Source organism: Saimiri boliviensis, chromosome 10, assembly GCF_048565385.1.
Source record: "Saimiri boliviensis isolate mSaiBol1 chromosome 10, mSaiBol1.pri, whole genome shotgun sequence".
Classification (NCBI taxonomy): Eukaryota; Metazoa; Chordata; class Mammalia; order Primates; family Cebidae; genus Saimiri; species Saimiri boliviensis.
In genome coordinates, this window is record NC_133458.1 from 73,622,841 (window position 1) to 73,642,404 (window position 19,564).

General features: G+C 39.0%; 1 protein-coding gene and 1 long non-coding RNA gene across 5 annotated transcripts in view; one reads left to right on the plus strand and one right to left on the minus strand.

The window, feature by feature from the left end:
• The window catches only part of LOC141580095 (uncharacterized), a 109,943-nt gene extending 96,050 nt beyond the window's left edge, over positions 1–13,893 (minus strand). Inside the window, exon 1 of the long non-coding RNA XR_012512131.1 lies at positions 13,712–13,893. This is a non-coding gene — a long non-coding RNA (uncharacterized LOC141580095). The remainder of the gene's footprint in view (positions 1–13,711) is intronic.
• A 217-nt stretch (positions 13,894–14,110) lies between these two features.
• Positions 14,111–19,564, plus strand: part of C1GALT1 (core 1 synthase, glycoprotein-N-acetylgalactosamine 3-beta-galactosyltransferase 1) — a 63,751-nt gene continuing 58,297 nt past the window's right edge. For 3 of the 4 annotated variants that reach the window (XM_074379481.1, XM_074379477.1, XM_003921245.4), the window contains exon 1: positions 14,111–14,303. Coding sequence is in view for 1 of the 4 variants with exons in the window: in XM_003921245.4 (XP_003921294.1) it covers positions 14,297–14,303 (7 nt within the window). In the remaining 3 variants the exon portion in view is untranslated. Of the gene's footprint in view, positions 14,304–14,807; positions 14,900–19,564 lie in introns of those variants that run through there. The other variant, XM_074379480.1, reaches the window with a different exon arrangement.

A 19,564-nucleotide genomic window follows, 5' to 3' on the forward strand; every position in this document is an offset into this window, starting at 1 on the left:
GATCAGCATGGTGAAATGATTACGGGCTCATTTGTGGATAGGACTGATACATTGCACTGGCTCTATCTTTCTTCATTTCTCATGTGGAACATTGATGTTAATCTGTCTATGATGCACGAAGAGCTAACTCTTAAGTAAGCAGAAGTAACTCAAATTCTATCACCTACTGATCTTAGATACCTAAAAAGGAACTTGAATTTCAGGAGCATTGGGAAACAGCTCTCCTCTTGATCTATATTTTGTCATAGGCTGGATATTTCAGAAAACAGACGCTGAAATAGAGATCAGCATGTAGAAAGTTTATTAGGGAAGACTTTTAAGATCAGCATCTGTGCATGGAAAGATACAGAAGCAGCATTGTATAGTGGGAAAAGTTGGGCTGTGCTGTAGTCTCAACAAAGGCCTCAGTCAACTGGATGGGGAACTCTGAAGGTGGAATGGTCCAAAAAATATCACAGGTCGGGGAAGGAAAGCTGTATTTTTAACAAACTTGTGTTGATCAGTCATTGGATATGGGTGCCTGAGAGGGTATAATGTTTTCCAGTCTTGTCCATGTAGTAGCATATATCAAAACTTCATTTTTTTCATGGCTGAATGATATCCCACTGTATGTATATATTTTGTTTATCCATTTATCAGTTGATGAACACCTAGGTTGTTTCCACCTTTTGGCTGTTATGAATAAGGTCACTATGAACATTCATGTACAAATATCTCTTAAATCTCTGTTTTCAGTTCTTTGGGGTGTGTATTTCAGAGCTGAACTGCTGGGTTGCATGGTAACTCTATGTGTAGCTTTTTGAAAAGCTGCCAAACTGGTTTCCACAGTGATTGTACCATTTTACATTCCCACCAGTAATGTGCAAATGTTCTAATTTCTCCACATCCTTGTTAATACTTGTTATTTTCTGTTTGAGTTTATTTTTTTAATCTTATAGCTGTTCTAGTAAATGTGAAATGGTTCCTCATTGTTGTTTTCATTTGCATTACCCTAATAACTAAGGATGTTGAATATCTTTTCATGTGCTTATTAGCCATTTGTATTTTTTTTTTTGAGAAGTGTTAATTCTAGTCTTTGTCCATTTTTAAATCACATTGTCTTTTAAGTATACTGTTGGATTCAGTTTGCTAGTGCTTTGTTGAAGATTTTTGCTTTAATATTCAAAAGGAAAATTGGTGTGCCCTTTTTTGTGGTCTTTATCTGACTTTGGTATCAGAGTAATGCTGCCTTCATAGAATAAGTTAGAAAGTGTTCTTTCCTCTTCAATTTTCTGAAAGAGTTTAAGAAGAATTGATGTTAATTCTTCCTAAAATATTTGGTAAAGTTCACCAGTGAAGCTATCTGGTCCTGGACTTTTCTTTGTTGGGAGGTTTTTGATTAGTGGTTCAATCTCTTTGTTACAGGTCTAGGGAAATTTTCTATTTCATCTTGAGTAAGTTTAGTTAATTTGTGTGTTTATCCATTTTATCTAGATTATCCAAAGCTGGCAGTAATATCCCTATTTTCATTTTAAATTTTAATCATTTTTGTCTTTTTTCTTTGCCAGTTTAGCTAAAGGTTTGTCAATTTGATTTTTTTTTCACAGAGACAAATTATGGTTTTACTGATTCTATTGTTTATTCTCTATTTTATTGATCTCTGCTCTAATTTTTATTTCCTTCCATTGGCTAGTTTTGAATTTGGTTGCTTTTCCTTTTCTAGTTTCTCAAAGGATAAAGTTAGGCCATTGATTATCTTTTGTCTTTTTTAATGTAGGAATTTACAGTTATAAGTTTTCCTCTGAACATTGTTTTTGCTGCATCTTATGTTTTAATATATGTGTTTTCATTTTCATTATTAAACATCTTATATTAGGCTGGGCACGGTGGTTCACGCCTGTAATCCCAGCGCTTTGGGAGGTTGAGGCAGGACGATTACCTGAGGTCAGGAGTTCGAGACCAGCCTGGTCAACATGGTAAAACCCCATCTCTACTAAAAATACAAAAATTAGCCAGGGATGGTGGCGGGTGCCTGTAATCCTAGCTACTCAGAAGGCTGAGGCAGGAGAATCATCGGAACCCAGGAGGCAGAGGTTGTAGTGAGCCATGATTGTGCCACTGCACTCCAGCCTGGGCAACAAAGTGGGAGTCTGTCTCAAAACAAACAAAAACATTTGTTTTAATATGTGTGTTTTCATTTTCATTATTTTCTAATTTTCTTGCAGTTTTTTCTTTGACCAGTGAGTGTTTGGTTGGTGTTTTAATTTCCATATATTTGTGGATTTTGCAGTTTTCCTGTGATTTTGATTTGTAGCTTCATTCTACTTGGTCAGAAAAGATACTGTGTATGACTTCAACCCTTTAAAATTTATTCACTTGTTTTGTGGATATAATCTTTCCTAAAGAATGTCCCATGTGCCTTTGAGAAAAAAAAAATAGGTATTCTGCTGTTATAGGGTAAAATGTTCTAGGTCTAGTTGGCTTATTCAAGTCTTTTGTGACTTATCGTCTGTCTAGATATTCTGTTCATTTTTGAAAATGATATATTGGAGTTTCCAACTATTATTGTATAACCATTTGTCTTTAATTCTGTCAATATTTGCTTGAAATATTTTGTGTCTCTGTTGTTTGGTGCATATGTTTATAATTATAATAACTCTTTGATGATATTTATCAATATATCAATATATAATGTCCTTGTCATTATAACAGATTTTTGACTCAAAGTTTTTTGCTTAATATTAGTATAGCCTCCTCTGCTCTTTTTTTGTTACTATTTGCATGTAATATCTTTTCCATTCTTTCACTTTCTACTTATTTGTGTCTTTAAATCAAAAGTGAGTCTCTTATAGACAGCATTTATCCATTCTGCCAATCTCTGCCTTTGAGTAAATAGTTTAATCCATTTATACTTAAACTAATTATTCATAATGAAGTATTTTTGCCATTTTGATACTTGTTTTCTGTATGTCCTACACTTTTTTCCTCTCTCATTTTCTCCATTAGTGCCTTCTTTTATGTTTAATTTTTTTTGCAGTGAATCATTTTGAATCTTTTCTCATTTCCATTTGTGTATATCTTTTAGATATTTTTTTGTGGTTATCATAGTGATTACCATTTAATGCCCTAAATTTAAGGCAACATATTTTGAACTCACATCAACTTAACTTCAAAAACATTTTTTAAGAACTATAATACTATACATCTTTATCTTCCCCCTTTATGTTGCTAATGTCTTTTTACATCTTTAACATGGGGTTAAAGATGTAAAAGATATAAATCTGCCCAATAGCAGATTTATAATTATTTTGTATATGTGTGTGTGTCAAATCTTACTAAAAATAAAAGGTGGAGTTACAAACAAAAATGAAACAGGACTTGTTTTTATATTTGCCCTAACTTTACCACAGGCCTTTACTTCCTTCACATGGCTTTGAATTACTGTCTAGTGTTTTTTCATTTCAATTTGAAAGACTTCCTTTGCAAGTGGTAATTAACTCCCTCAGCTTTTGTTTATCAAAGTATATCCTAACTTTTCCATCATTTTGAAGGACAGTTTTCTTAGATATAAAAATCTCACTTAATAGGTTTTTCTTTCACCCACTTAAATATGTCACCCCACTGTTTTCTGGCTTCCATGTTTTCTGATGAGAAATTGGCCTTTATCCTTAATGAGGATTCCTTATATATGATGAATTACCTCTTTCTTGTTTCCTGTTTTCAAGATTCTCACTCTCCCTTGGGCGTTTGGTAGGCTGGTTAGAATGTCTTAGTACTAGTCTTTTTTAGTTTATCCAACTTGAAGTTCATTAAATTTCTTGGATTTGTAGGTTACTATATTTAATATAATTTTAGAAGTTTCTGGCTATAATTTTTCAAATATTATTTATGCCCCTTTCTGTGTCATCTAAAACTCCCATAACCTGTATGTTGATCCTCTTGATGATGACACACTGGTCCCTTTGTCTCTGAAAACTTTTTAAAAAAATTAACAGATCTTATTTTTAATGCTATTTTAGGTTTACAGTGAAATGCAGCAGAGTTACAGAGAATTATCATATATTCCTCACCACCACACATACACAGCCTTCCTCACTATCAGCATCTCACACCAGAGCGGTACATTTGTTAATATCAATGAACCAACAGTAACACATCATTATTAACCAAAGTCCATAATTTGCATTAGGGTTCACTCATGGTGTTATGAATTCTGTACATAGTATCATAAAAATAGCTTCCCTGCTATAAAAATCTCGTCTGCTCCATCTATTCCCCTCATCTGATTGGAATCATACAGTCTGTAACTTTTTCAGATTGGCTTCTTTCCCTTAGCAATACACATTTAGCTTTGATATAGTTCAGATATTTCTCACTGCCTGAATCTCACGCTGAAATGTCATCCCCAGTGTTGGAGGTGGGGCCTGGTGGGAGCTTCCCGGATTACAGGAGCAGATCCCTCATGGATGGCTATCCCTTGGTAATAAGTGAGTTCTTGCTCCCTGGTTCACATGAGATCTGGTCATTTAAAAGTATGTGGCATCACTCCTCCACCTCTCTCTCTCTCTGGCTCCTGCTCTGGCCATGTGATGTGCTTACTCTCCCTTCACCTTCTACTATGATTGCAAGCTTCCTGAGAACTCCCTGGAAGCCAAGCAGAAGCCAGCATCATGCTTCCTGTAAAGACTGCAGAACCATGAGCCAGTTAAACCTGTTTTCTTTATAAATCACCCAATCTTGGGTATTTCTCTATAGCAATGCAAGAAAGGATTAACACAAAGTTCAACCATGTTTTTGTGGCTTGATAGCTGATTTCTTTTAGCATTAAATAGTATTGCATTGTGTGTGTGTACCACAGTTTATTTATCCATTAACCTTGTATTAGTCTGGGCTGCTATAACAAAATAATACAGACTAGGTTGTGCACAGTGGCTCATGCCTGTAATCCCAGTACTTTGGGAGGCTAAGCAGCAGATTACTTAAACTCAGGAGCTGAAGATTAGTCTGGGCAACATGGTGAAACTCTGTCTCTATAAAAACCCATAAAGTTAGCTGGGCATGGTGGTGTATGTCTCTGATCCCCATTACTTGGGAGGCTGAGACACCAGGATCACTTGAGCCTGGGAGGTGGAGGTTGCACTGAGCCAAGATCATGCCACTATACTCCATCGTGGGTACCAGAGCAAGACTGTCTCAAATTTTTCAAAAATGGGAAAAAAAATTATATAGACTGGGTGGCTTAAACAATAGAAATTTACTTTCTCATAGTTCTGGAGGCTAGAAATCCATGACAAAAGTGCTGGCAAACTCACTTTCTGGTGAGGGCTGTCTTCCTGGCTTATAAGCAGCTGTCTTCTTTTTATGTCCTCACATGGCCTTTCTTAGGTATATGTGTGTGCAGAGAAAGAGGAAGAGAGAGTGCTCTGCTATCTCTTCTTGAGAACACTAATCTTATCAGATCAGGGCTCCACTCTTAACCTTCACTTCCCTAGACACCCCATGTCCAAATACAGCCAAACTAGCCATTAGGGCTTCAGCATAGGAATTCTAAAGGGTATATAAACCTACAGTCCATAATACACCCATTGAAGGACATCTTGGTTACTTTCAAGTTCTGGCACTTATTAATAAAGCTGCTGTTTTATTAGGTTTGTGTGTGGACATAAGTTTCACCTGATTTGGGTAAATAACAAAAAGCCCAGTTGCTGGACTGTATAGTGAGTATATTTAGTTTTGTAAGAAAACTGCCAAACTGTCTTTCGACATGGCTATATTGAACTGGGCATGGTGGCCCATCCCTGTAATCCTAGCACTTTGGGAGGCCGAAGTGGGAGGATCACAAGCTCAGGAGTTCAAGACCAGCCTGGGCAATACAGTGAGAACTCATCTCTATTTAAAAAAGAACATTTTAAAAAGTGATTGTACCATTTGCATTCCAACAACAAATGAAAACTTCTTCATTCTTTTTCCTTTCTGCTCCTCAGACTCAATAATTTCAGTGGTCTTATCTTCAAGGTCACTGACATTTCTGCTTGCTCAATTCTGTTGCTGAAGCCACCTAGATTTTCTTTTTATTTTTCAGCTTCAGAATTTCTGTTTGGTTCTTTTTTATAATTACTATCTCTTTGTTGATATTCTCATCTTGTTACTGCATCATTTTCCTGGCTTCTTTTAGTTCACTGTCCATGTTTTCCTTTCCGTGTTTAGCATTTTGAGCATATTTAAGACAACTGTTTTAAAGTCTTTGTTTAGTAATTCCAATGTCTGAATTTCCTCAGGGACAGTTTCTGTCCATTTATTTTGTTCCTTTGAAGGAACCAAACTTTCTTCTTTCTTTGTATGCTTTGTGATTTATGTGTGTGAGCTGGAAAACTGGACATTTTGCTCCTATAATGTGATAACTAGAAATTAGATTTTCTTCACTTTCCTAGAGTTTGCTGTTTTCTGGTTCTTGAAGACTGTAGCAGTCAGTTTATTTGATGCTTGTCCCAGACTATTATTTCAAAGACTGTATTCCTTGTCAATATGGCCACTGAAGACTCTTCTTAGCCTGTGCCTAGCTAGTGTTTTGGCAAATTTCCTCAAATGCCAGAAGCTCTCACAATCTTTGCAAATTTGCTCTAAGCCAGGGCTCTACTTCAATTCTTAGTCAGGTTTATACTGTGCTAAGGGATCAGCCCAAAATGAAAGCTTAGGGTTTTCTCAGGTGTTTTCTAAGCATATGTTTTGCCCTGGGAATGTGCATGGCTTTCTAAATTCCCATGTATATATGGTTGCTTTTGAATATTTTAATTTCCCAAAGAAACTCTCTCCAGATTTTGCCGTAGGCAGTCTATTGCATGTTTCAACTGTAATCTCTGCCTCCAGGTGTCTGGGATTATTACTTCAGTTTGCTGTGTTTTCTAGCCTTTTCTGCCCTAAATTCTAAGTTAGACAAAACAGAGAAGAATACCTTGCATCAATCCTTTATGTAGTCCCTTGTATTAGTCTGTTTGGGCCACTGTAACAAAATACCACAAACTAAATAGCTTAAACAACATAAATTTATTTTTTCACAGTTCTGGAGGCTAGCAAGTCCAAGATCCACAGTCTGGCTGACTTGGTTTCTGCTGAGGGTTTTTTTTTTTTTCTTTTTTTCTGGTTTATAGATGATTAGCTTCTCTCTTTGTCCTTACATAATGGGGAGAGAGAGCTCTTCCTCTTCTTATAAGGGCACCAGGTCTATTGGATTGGACCCTACCTTCATTACCTTATTTTAACTTTATTGCCACCATAAAACACCAAAAGGATAGAGTTTGGGGGGCTTTCCAAAGACATGGAGGTGCCTAGAGGTTGGTATGCCTGGAGACAGCATGGAAGCTACATGCCATTTCTTCAATACCTTACATTATATATCTCTTCTATCTGGTTATTCATCTGTATCCTTTATAAAAAGTGAGTAACATAAGTAAAGTATTTCCCCAAGGTCTATGAGTCATTTCAGCAAAATGGGAATTTGTGGAAGGGTAAGGAAGGAGATGCTTCTCAATGGAGGATGAATAGAAACCAAAAAAGGTATCTACCATAGGCCCACCTTTAGATTTAGAAATACAACTTGAAATAAGAAAAAAAAAAAATACCACATTATACAGCTATACAATTTGTAAGTAAACTAGTTCTTTGCAATAACAGATGCAACATATACATTTATAAATAATTTACTCCTTTGGAATTTCAAACTAAAGAAACTTCAACTATTCTATTTACAACATATGTTTTCTGCTTTTGTTTCTCATCAGTTGAGAAAACAATTAAGGAATACTCTTGATTCTTATTCCAGGGAACTAGAGGAATGGAGAGTAACCCTAGGGATTCTAGCCTCATAAGCTGAGAATATTTTTCTAGATGACACAAGTTCCTCAGTGCACACGTGGCAGTCTCTGCTTTCAAGCTAATATGCTATGAGTCATACTGGGTCCTCTTCCCTCGAGGTTAAATATATTTCCTAGACTTTTTTTCTTTATTTTTTCCTCTGCTTTGTTCTCCATCTTAACCCTATTCCTCTGTCAATCAGTTTAGAAAACAATACCCACCTTTCCAATTGCCTCAAATCTTGATCAATTTTGTGAAGATGTAGCTACAAGTAATGAAAACTGTTTAGAAAATGTTCTCTTAGATTATACAGGGTGGCACTGTCAGGTATTTTCAACAGGCGATGAGAAGTTATGTTGAAAAGCACAATGTTACCAAAAACTTCCCTCATTTTTGTTTCCTGTTGTCCATTTTCACTTACTCCCTAATTTAACATTGAAAATGAGGTGCATTTAGCTCTGTCCCTCTCTTTCCCTTAAAGTTTTTCTTTTTCTTACTCAGGGATCATCCACAACAAAAAACAGTCTGATATCTAATTAGGCCAGTAGTTTCAACGTATTTGGGCTCAGATGAATAGCTGAAAGCAAGAAACAACACAATTAAACTAGGGACCTTGTATTTAAGGCGTTCATCCACTACATAATCAGCACTTGAATCTCACACTAAGGCTCTGTCTTACTCATTCTAACATACTTATCTCTCAGGTTACTCATGCCACAAAAATATGCATTGTTAATAATTGCTTCATCTCTGTCTTTGATGTTCCAGTATATAAAGCCTCCCGCTGGGTGCCCTAAGTTCTGTCCTCTGAAAGAGAAAGACATGTTTTCTGCCACTTATTTTCTTGCTGTTGGATGCAATTTTGCTCTAATATGAACTCATAAATTCAAATAACTGGTTAAGTATGTTTATTATTAAGTATGTTTAAGTACCTCTGTTACTATAAAGAGGAGCAGATATACTCATTCACAGTTACAAATTAATTCATGAAAAGAAATGGAGCCAGTGATAATTATGCATTCTTTTAAAAGAGTAATAAATTTTCAACAGGCTAATAAAATGAGATCTGACATATACGCTAGCATTCTACCATACTCTTAAATCCAAATTGCTTGCTATGAATGATGCTACTATTTTATACAGTACACAGTAAAATGAGTAAATAAGTTGTCACTTCCTGAAAGGTCTCCATGATGTTCATATCTAAAATATTTAATGCATAATTGCTTAAAAATAAGCTAAACATCATCACCGTAGTTTAATTAAAAGACTGTTAATGCTTTATATGATCACATACAATCTCACTGATCGCCTTTTGGCTATATTTTCCCCAGTTAGTGGATAGGGAAGTTGAGATCCAAAAGGGCTAGGCGACTTACTACTGGTCATCCAGCTAATCAGTGATTAATCTGGAGGCACTGAAGGATAAATACCTGGATTGGGCTTATCATAGTGGTAGCTACAAAAAAGGCTAGAGCTGTGTTTAAAAGTTTATAGGCGAGCCATCCATTTTCAGTTGACTTTTTCAGGAAATGATTCAGTTTGAAAAGGAGCAAGAATCCTGCAAGACAGGGCTTTGAGAGAATTTAGATCTGCAGATTCTGATGTAATTCTTTAGATGGATTACATCAAAGCAGAATTGAACTGCCCCCTTGGTAGACTTGAGAAATACAGACAGATGCATTGGCGAGCCATAAAAATGTTGCAAGGAGAGTCAGCAGAGGTGTTTGTAGCTAAACATGCTATGTACCAGACTGGTCATTTGTGAAGAGGAAGAATACAGTCAACTTTGTGAAACAGTATTCCAAGCCCTCTAGGTAAATTTGTATTATGAGTCAATCTGTAATTTGCTTGGAGATGGCAGACAAAATGGATGTCTGGTTTCAAGATATGGTTTAATTTTGTGTTAACTCATTAATTTAAAAAAAAATTTTAATTTTGAGAAAAAAAACTGGGGGAAGAATTCAAACTTCAAGGATTCCATTGTTCTATTAACCATGTTATTTCCACAACTGGCAAAGTTTAGCTCACAGTAAGAGTCACACTTCAAATCTCTAAGAGAGATCAAAAAACCCTTAGATAATACAGGTGTCTGGAAGCAAAGAAAATCATAACATTGTAGGCTACCCACTAAAGTGAAAAAGATATACTTCATTCAATTGTTTATTCATTCGAACAACAAATAATCAAACACCTGCATGTGTGCCAGGCATTGTGCTAGGCTCTATTATATCCAGCTGTATGAGTTACCTACTGCGCATAACAAACTCACAAAACTTGGTGGCTTAAAACAACAATCATTTAAACATTTAGTATCTCACAGTTTCTGTGGACTAGGAATTCAGGAGCACCTTAGCTGAATAGTTCTGGCTCAGGGTCTCTTTCTAGGTTATAGTCAAGATATTGACCATGATGCACGCAATCATCTGAAGGCTTGACTGAGGTTGGAGGACCTGCTTCCAATCTCACTCACACGGCTATTATCAGAAGGCCTCAACACCTCACTGTTGCTAGCTAGAATCCTTAATTATTCACCATGTAAGCCTCTTTATAAGTTGCCTGAGTGACCTTATGATTCCGACATGACAGCTACCTGGCCCCAACAAGTAATCCCAGAGAAAGAATTAAAAGGCTGGCATGTTTTATGATTTCCCCTCAGAAGTCACACTATGTCATTTCCACTACATTTTATTCATGAGAACAAGTCATTTAATACAGTTCAAACTCAAGGTGAGGGGAATGAAATTTCACCCTTTGAAGGAAGAAATAACAAACAATTTGTGAACATATTTTAATACTACTATGTGAGTTAATAAAATTTAATTTGGCTGGGCACTACCGGTAGCTCATGCCTGCTCACGGCTCCCAGCTCACGGTAGCTCACAGCTCCTAGCACTTTGGGAGGCAGAGGCAGGTGGATCAGGAGGTCAGGAGTTTGAGATCAGCCTGGCCAAGATGGTGAAACACTGTCTCTACTAAAAATACAAAAAATTAGCTGAGCACAGTGGCGGGCACCTATAATCTCAGCTACTTGGGAGGCTGAGGCAGGAGAATCACTTGAACCCAGGAGGTGGAGGTTACAGTGAGCCAAGATCATGCCACTGCACTCCAGCCAGGGTGACAGAGCAAGACGCCAACTCAAAAAAAAAATTTAATTTACGAAATTTAATTATTATAAAGTGGTGTTAATATATTTGTAAAATGTAAGCATTTTTTTAAAAAAAACTAAATCTATTAGTGAAGACAATGTTTTAATGTTGTTGCTAGCTTGTTTGCATTTTGCCACCATTTTCATCATTCTATTAAAAAATTCTACATATAGTGCTAAATAAATGATGACTTGACCTGTCTTATGTCAACTAAGAATTGCATTTGATACTTATAACAGACAACCTAAATAACAAAATCATATATAGAAGGGATATATTCTTCCTCACCTAACAACAAATCCAGAAATGGACAGCTCAGAGCTGGTAAGCTGGCAAAGCAACTATGAACCTAGGCACATCTGGCAACCTACACTACTAATAGTGTCTGTGTGGCTTTTATTTTTATGGGTGAAATATGGCTGCTCTATCTCCAGTATCATGTCCCTGTTTCAGGTTCAAAAAAAAGGGATGGGTGCAGATGAAATGACTCAAGTGATATTTCTTCCATAAAGCTTTCCTTGAGCCTCCTCTAGAGAAATTCACTTTTATTTAACTGATGGTCACATGACCAACCATGACTTAAGTCTAGGGGCATGAATATTTTTAACTTGACACATTGTCACCCTGAAGAAATCAGAGTTTTACTAGTAAAGAAGAAAGGATATTGGTTTAGACCACCAGTAATGTCTACTGACCTACTCCAAGGAGCTCTGACATGCATTATTAAACACCAGACACCAGATAAACAATAATACTGAGGTTTATCTGTGTTTCAAATATGTTTCAAATGGGAGAATCTGGTCAGTTTTGAGTCCTACATATAAAGTATATTTTCCAAAGTAACCACTTTTATTCTCTAATTGAAAATGTTGAAGAATTGGCTGACATTAAGGCCACTTCCAGGAATGTATCCCAGGAGGTAACTATACAATTGTGCAAAAGTCTATGGATAAGAATGTTCATCAGAGACTTTATGATAGTAAAAACTTGGAAACATAAATGTCAATCAATAGAATATTGGTTGGATAAATGATGATACATCTACTTAACAGATACTGCAACTTTTAAAAATGTTATTCATAACATATTGTTCACTGTGCAGATAAGATCCAATTGATGAAATATTGTATTTATGTCTATATGTGTTTTTATTCTTAGAGAGAAGCCTAGAAGAATGTAACACACAATTTAAGAAATGGTTATCTCTAGATTATGGGATTTGGACAAATTATATCTTCTTTGCATTTTTGTTTAAAATTTTTGAAAATTGTTTGCATAAGCATGTATTGATTTTATAAAACAATAGTTATTATCTGGGTGCCACAGCCTGTGCCTATAATCCCAACCACTGGGGAGGCTACAGGAGGAGGACTGCTTCAGCCTTCAGCCCAGTTGTTCAAGGCTGTTGTGTGCCATGATTGTACCTGTGAATAGCCAATGCACTCCAACCTGGGCAACGCAGAAATGCCCTATCTCCTAAAACAAACAAACAAACAAACAAAAACTATTTTCAAATAAAGGCAGGGAGGGGATGGGGCTGATTTGTTCCACTACTGTTTCTAGCAAGTAATTTTCCTGGGTAAGGCTGTGGCCGAACTTATCTTTGGAAAGGTTTCTTATCTTTGCTCACTGTATTCTTTACTCCTTATAGCTTTTAATAAAATTAAAACGAGATAAGGAGTTGTGAGTTTTGGTTTCTACTTGGAACACTGACCTCAGGAAGAGTCTCCTATTCCTGTTTTACAATGGGTGAAAAGGTATGGTGGCAAGGCGGAAGGGTATGGTGGGAAGGTGAGGGGAGAGAGTGATCAACAACTATATACAACTTGGGGAGCCACAGAGGATGGAGGTAAGGATGTAAGGGACAGAAGTCTGGACCCATGAGCCAGGGAAAGAGCAACAACCTGGACATCAGGATAGCTGCACTTCTAACATGGACCTATCAGTTTATTTAATCTTTCTGGCCTCCGTTTTCTGATGTGAAAAATGAAATAACTGTATTAGAATCACTACATGTACTTTATGTTTTACAATTCTTTTGCAATGCTATGTCCTGAGAAACCACACTACAGCTTAACCTAAGCAAATTAAAGGAAAAATAACAATAACTAATGTATGTTGTTTATTATCTCTCTCAGGCATTCTAAGTAACTTGCCAATAGGTGGAGAGACCAAGACGCCAGCCAAGGCAGTCTGATTTCAGAGCCCATACTCTTAACAACCATGCTGTAGAGTACTAAAGAACTGCTTGATTACGGCATTTAAAGGAAGCAGGGTAGCTTTCCCATTCTGGAGCTTGGTCTCGTGGACAATGGTTAACTTCACCTCGTGACTATTGTGGAATTGCCTCAATAGGTGGCAGCCTCCTCCCCCTTTTCCAAAGACAACTTCCTCATTCAGAGCCCTTTGGCCAGCGAAAGGGGCGACAGGTTTAGCTAATCCCGGAAGAAGCTCTCCCGGCCACTGACCCACAGAACCGAAGCGCTGACAGAACCAAAGACCAAGTGTGCCTACAGAAAGCTTTCTGGTACCATCATATCGGTTTTCAGCTCTTCCTGGTTCACACATGATGACCCAGCACCCGTCTGGATGCTTCATCTCATCATGATTTCGTTTCATTAAGCCCAGAGAGATACTGAGTAAACAGAGTACGGGAGAGAACAGGAAAAACAAATGAACGGGTTAAGAGCAGGCTAGAAGCCACAAAAGTCCTGCAGGGTTAGAGCCTGTACCTCAGACAAAGGTCCCTCAGGCATCTCCTTTCTCATTCCCTGTGGTTTCCTTGCTTTCTTCCCGCTCAAGGTCCGGAAGTTAGTGCCTGACCTTACAGCAGGGTCAGAAAGGTGGGGGCCAGCTGAGACAAGCCGCAAGGGGGATGCAGGGAAATCTAAGGCTCGTGGAAGACCCGACTTCCCAGACCCCTTCGCATTAGGGCGGAGCGTGCGCTCGGCGGCCAATCCCCGCGTCCTCACGTCGCCGTATCCCCGCCCTCCGTGCCCCTCCCGCTCCGCCCTTCCCTGGGGCTGGTGCGGCGGCGGAGACGTCAGCGCCTGGAGACTCCGGGTAGCGGCTGCGCCGTAGGCGGGCTGCGGCCTGGACGCGCTGCGCGGAGGGGCGGAGCGAGCGGGCGGGAGCGAGCACTGGGCCCGCCTCGGCCGCCGCCGCCGCCGCTGCCGGGGAATCGTCTAGGCGGCAGCGGGCGGCCTCGGCCAGCGGCCACGAGCCACTTCTGCGGCTGCCCAGAGAAGCAAAGGTCGCCGGTCCCGTGTCGTCCCTCCTCTCCGCCCCCCAGGAGGGGCGAGAGGGAGCTGCGGCTGATGTCAGGTACGGCCGGCGGAGGCGCCCTCAGGCTGCGGGTCCAAGGTCTGGGTTCCCCTCGCCCTCCCCCATCTCCGGGTTGGTGGGGAAACGTGAAGGATAGAACCAAACCCCTGGCGCGGCGGAACAGGTGTCTCGGGGTCAGAGCCGGGCTAGGGGCGTCCGGGCTCCTTAGCGGGGCGCGGGGACTTCCTGCTCCCGGCGCCTCAGCTGTCTGCCACAAGGGCCGGGTGCGTACCCTGTCGCAGTTTGTAGACATGCAACCTTCTGTTCGTCGTGAGTCCTTCCCTTGTGCCCCGCTCGCGTCCCTCTTCTGCCTGCACGCTGCCCGGCGGCGGAGGCGGCAACACCAGCAGCAGCGGCAGCGATGGGACATGAACTGCACCCTGGCCGGACCGCTTAGCGGTCCTGTCCCTCCAGGCCCTCCCCGCCCCTCCTCTCGGGTTGTCCCCGCCCCGCCGCCGACCTGTGGGTGCTGCCAGACTCGGTGCCCAGGTGTGGGGCACCTTCGCCAAGGGCCGCTCGGCTGCCGCGCCGCCTGAGCGCCCAGCGCTCCTTCTAGAAGTGCCTGGAGCTTGCTTGGGGCTACCTTGGATCATCAGGTTTGTCTGTAGCTGATTTATTTCTTTAAGTTTCCCTGCCGCCGGCAGAGTGAACCAGATACGTGGTGTGTTGGGACATTCGCTGCGTGGAGGAGGAAGAAAGGCATTTAAAATTTTTTATTTAAAAAAAATTTTTTGGCCTCTCTACTTCATCCCTCCCCCCAACAAATTGTGATGGGATTAGTAGGTGTTGACAAGTTGTCCATATTGCTTTGAATGGGTAAGTTGTACACTCTTAAAAGATTACCGTAATTTAGCTCTGTGGATTTATTCTTTACTGGCCCTTCCCATCCCCCACCCCCCACTATCCCTCATTTAAAACAAACAACAATATCAGCAACAAAAAACCCACACATCCTGGAAAAATTCTCTAGATTTCTATACTTCTCTACATCCATTGTAGATATTACCGTATTTACTTTTTAGATAGAAAACTATTGTGCTAACCATGGATCGATTTCATTATGAATTTAAAACTTATAAATTTAGAACCATGATGAATCAGTGAATAATTAGGCCTACATGTAAGGGACAGAAACATGTTAATTTACTAAAAGTTGGGCATAGAACATATCTCTGCCTAGATGGCAGGAAAAAGTGCTATGCATAATTTCAAGTTGCTTGTTTCTGGTGTGAGTTTGGGAAGAGGGAATCTGAGTTTTTAGAAGGTACTTAGATGACAGCTTTTCACCCTCTTAAATGTCAAATGAGCTTGATGCACATGATACTGTATGTTCTAAGTATTGTATATAGTAAACTATGTTTTCTACCGGCCTTTATGTATATTGATGTACAGTTTAAGTGAATATAAAGTTTAAAGTTAGCAGTTAACTCTTCATATGTTAAGTAAAACAATGATTTAGTAAGGAAAGTATGACTTATTTAAATTTTTTCATAGGAAAAGACAGTTTTTCAGTATTAGTGGAGAATTATTAAATATCTCTTAAATTTGCCTGGAATTTGTATTTTTCTGTATCTTTCTACTTAGGATTAAGCATTTTAGGAATATTGTGTTTCCTATTTAAAGTTTTTCTTAATTATGCTTTTTAAGACTATACTAGTCAATGTTTCTGAGTAAATTCAATATCCAGTTATTCTTAGAATTGTATCACAAATTTATTCAGGGTACATATAATAAGTTCATGTTTACCTAATAGAGATATGAAAATGTATGTCACTGGGCATATGCTATTTATATGTTGATTTGTGCTAAAATTAAAATTGCATTATACAGTTTATAAGTCGTTGTAATTTAAAGTAGAGTCTGTGTATGGTAAAATCATTGATTGGAATTTTTGTGACCGTGCAGCTATAAATAAACCTTAATTCGAAAATGGAAAGCTTGATGCTGAAATTGAATTCAGATAGGCTTAAAAGTTTAAACTTCCCAATGCAACCATTTTTTCTTTTAGAAGATTCTTAGGATTTGATTAACGAGTTTGGTGTACAAACTATGGCAAGTCTGAAAGAAAGGCATGACAGAAATGTTTTTACTCCAAATTCAGTGGGATTAAGTCATTCTTTTAAAAGAAGAAAGGGATGTCTGGCGGGGAGGGGTGGAAGAAGACTTGTTCCGTAAAATGAAAAATTAGCCTTTTATCTTAAAACCTGGTTAGAGAGGAACTCCAATGTGTACTTAAATTATTTTGCAGCTAATACAAATGTCCAAGGAGAAAATATATGCCAAAATCTGTAATGTATGAGAACAGGAAGTGTCCCTTGGAGAGAAAAAATATATGTAAAGAAACCGGTGTTTGTGATCTAGGGAAGCACATAAGAAGGTGAAAGAAACAAAAAGAAAGTCCAAATAAATTATCTAGCACCTGTAGTATGTGCTGCCTTGCTCATTGAAGGGGCATGTTGTGGGCAAGGAGAGGCAATATTAGGGAGATTCTGGAATGGGAAACCTGTATATTAAAGCACATTTAAACTGGTGGATGTTGGATAATAGGCAGAATTTGAAATGAAATACAGCTTGGCATAGTTATTTGCATTCTTGGTCATTGTATTAGTTTTCTAGGGCTGCGGTAACAAAATACCACAAACTGGGTGATTTAAAACAAGAGATTTATTGTTTCAGTTCTGGAGACAAAATATCTGTCTGAAATCAAGATATAGGTAGGTCCAAGCTCTCTCAAGGTTCAAGGAGAGAATCTGTTACATCCCTCTTAGCTTCTTGTGTTACTGCCAGTCCTTGACGTTTTTTGGCTTGCAGCTATATCACTCCAGTCTCTGACTCTGTTATCATGACATAATCCCTGTGTGGCTCTGTCTTCATACGGTGTGCTCCCCTTCTTAGAAGGATACTAGTCATACTGGATTAAGATCCACCCTAATCACCTCATGTTAACTTGATTACATCTGCAAAGACCCTATTTTGAAATAAGGTCACATGCAGAGGTAATAGAATTAGGACTTCAGCCTATCTTTTGGGGAGACACAGTTTAACCTATAACAGTTATGCAGTCTATCTTTTACAGTGTTCAGTAGATGTTTAGCATCATAAGCTGAATCAGAGGCTACAGTGGAAACAGGATGGGACCCCCTACATTTATTTATATATATATATATATATATATGTATATATATATATATATATCAGTATGTCTTAATCCATTTTCTGTTAGCTCTAGAGGAATATCTGAAACTGGGTATTCTATAATGAAAAGAAATTTATTCTTTACAGTTATGAAGGCTGAAAAGTCCTGGGTCAGGGGGCCACATCTGGTGAGGGCTTTGCTGGTAGGGACTCTACAGAGTCCTGAGATAGCACAGGGTACCACATGGTAAGGAGGCCGAGCATGTTTGTCCAGAACTCTTTCTTATAAAGCTACCAGTTTCTTTCCCATGGTAACCCATTCATGAGGGCTAAAGCCTTAGGATCCAGTCATCACTTGAAGACTCCAGCTCTCAGTACTGCCACACTGGCGATAAAGTTTCAACATGAGTTTTGGAGGAGACAAACATTTAGACCACAGCAAGTGCTTACTGTGTGCCAAGTCCTAGAGATAAAACAATGGATAGACAAAAATCTCTGTCCTCACGGAACTTACATTCTGAAACACAGGTTCTAAAAATGTCCCTGGATCTCCAGCATCAGCATCACCTAGGAAGTTGTTAGAAATTGACATTTTCAGTCTCCATCACATAACTACTTAACTAGCCTTCCAAATTATTCTGATGCAGACTCAGGTTTCAGAACCACTGATCAAGATGGAAAAGAAACAATAAACAAGATGGAAGTAAAATAATATTAGCTATTAATAGGTGCTGTGGGTAAGAATAGGGTGGCCAGCGAAGACCCTGAAAAGTAAAGACCTGAAGGAGTTAGAGAGTAAGCCATATGAGCATTTGGGTGCATGTTCTCAGCAGAGAACAGTAAGCGCAAAGACCCTGGCACATTGGAGGAATGGCAAGCAGTCCAGCATTGAAACATAGTGAAGGAAACACTATTAGGTTCAATCTATGAAATTGTTGCTGTTTGTTCATTTTTGACCTACAAAAGCACCAGATACTAGGGAGAAGAGATCAGAAAGAAAGTGGTGGAATAGGATGCCGATTGTGTGAAGATTGTTGTAAGGTTTTGGGTTTCTCTGATACTAGGAGGACAGTGGAAGGTTTTGAGCAAATGAGCGATATGATCTGATTTCAGTTTTAAAAGAATCACTGTGGCTACTGGTAAAAATGGGCCAAAGAAGGAAAGGCTAAAGGAAGGGAAAAGATGGCTAGAATGTTGTTGCAGTAGTAAGAGGTGGCTCAGACCAGGGTGAAAGCAGTGGAGAGGTTAGAAGAGGTAGAAGACTAAAAGCATACACGATAAATGTTGTGAAAAGCAAGTTTTTTTCATCCCATTCCAGTTACCCCAGTTATCTAGTTGTTCTCCTAGGCAATTAATGTTGAAAATAGTCTTATCTCTTCTTCCTGAGATCTTTTATGTATGTATGAGAAACAGTTTTAACAAGTTAGTGGAGAGGTGGTTACTTGGGCTTGTTTTCTTCCCCAGGAAACATTTAGCAATGTCTAGAGACATTGTTTGTCACAACTAGGGGGAATGCTACTGGCTTGCATCTAGTTTAGCAGCCAGGGATGCTGCTAAACATCCTACAGTCAACAGGACAACTTCCACAACAGAGGGTTATCCAGCTCTTGATGTCAGTAGCACCAAGGTTAAGAAACCTTAGTTTCATGGGATTTACAGAGGTTGGTAGGAAGCAGGTGTTGTAGTCAGAGAAAACAGTAGGAATGGAGGAGCTGACTGTATTGGGAATCTTTCAGGAACTGTAGACCAAGATTGCTGAAGCAGACATAAATTATAAGGCACAGAATAGCAAAAGATGAGGCTGGAAACTTGGACAGGCTCTAGATCATAGCCTTTATATGTATCGTGCTAAAAAAAAAGTTTAGTTTTTGTCTTGTAGGCAGTGGGGTTCCATGAAAGGATTTGTGGATTCACATGGTCAGCTTTTCATTTTAGGGAGGTCATTCTGGTGACAAGGGCTATGAGCTAAAGAGGGGATAGCAGTAGAGTCATACAGGTTAGATATTGTAATAGCCTGGGGAAGAGAGGAGAGTCTGACATAGGATAAATAATAGAAATGGAGAGGAGACAATGGATTAGAAAAATATTTAGGAAGTAATGTTGGCAAGACTTGGTAATTGGATTTG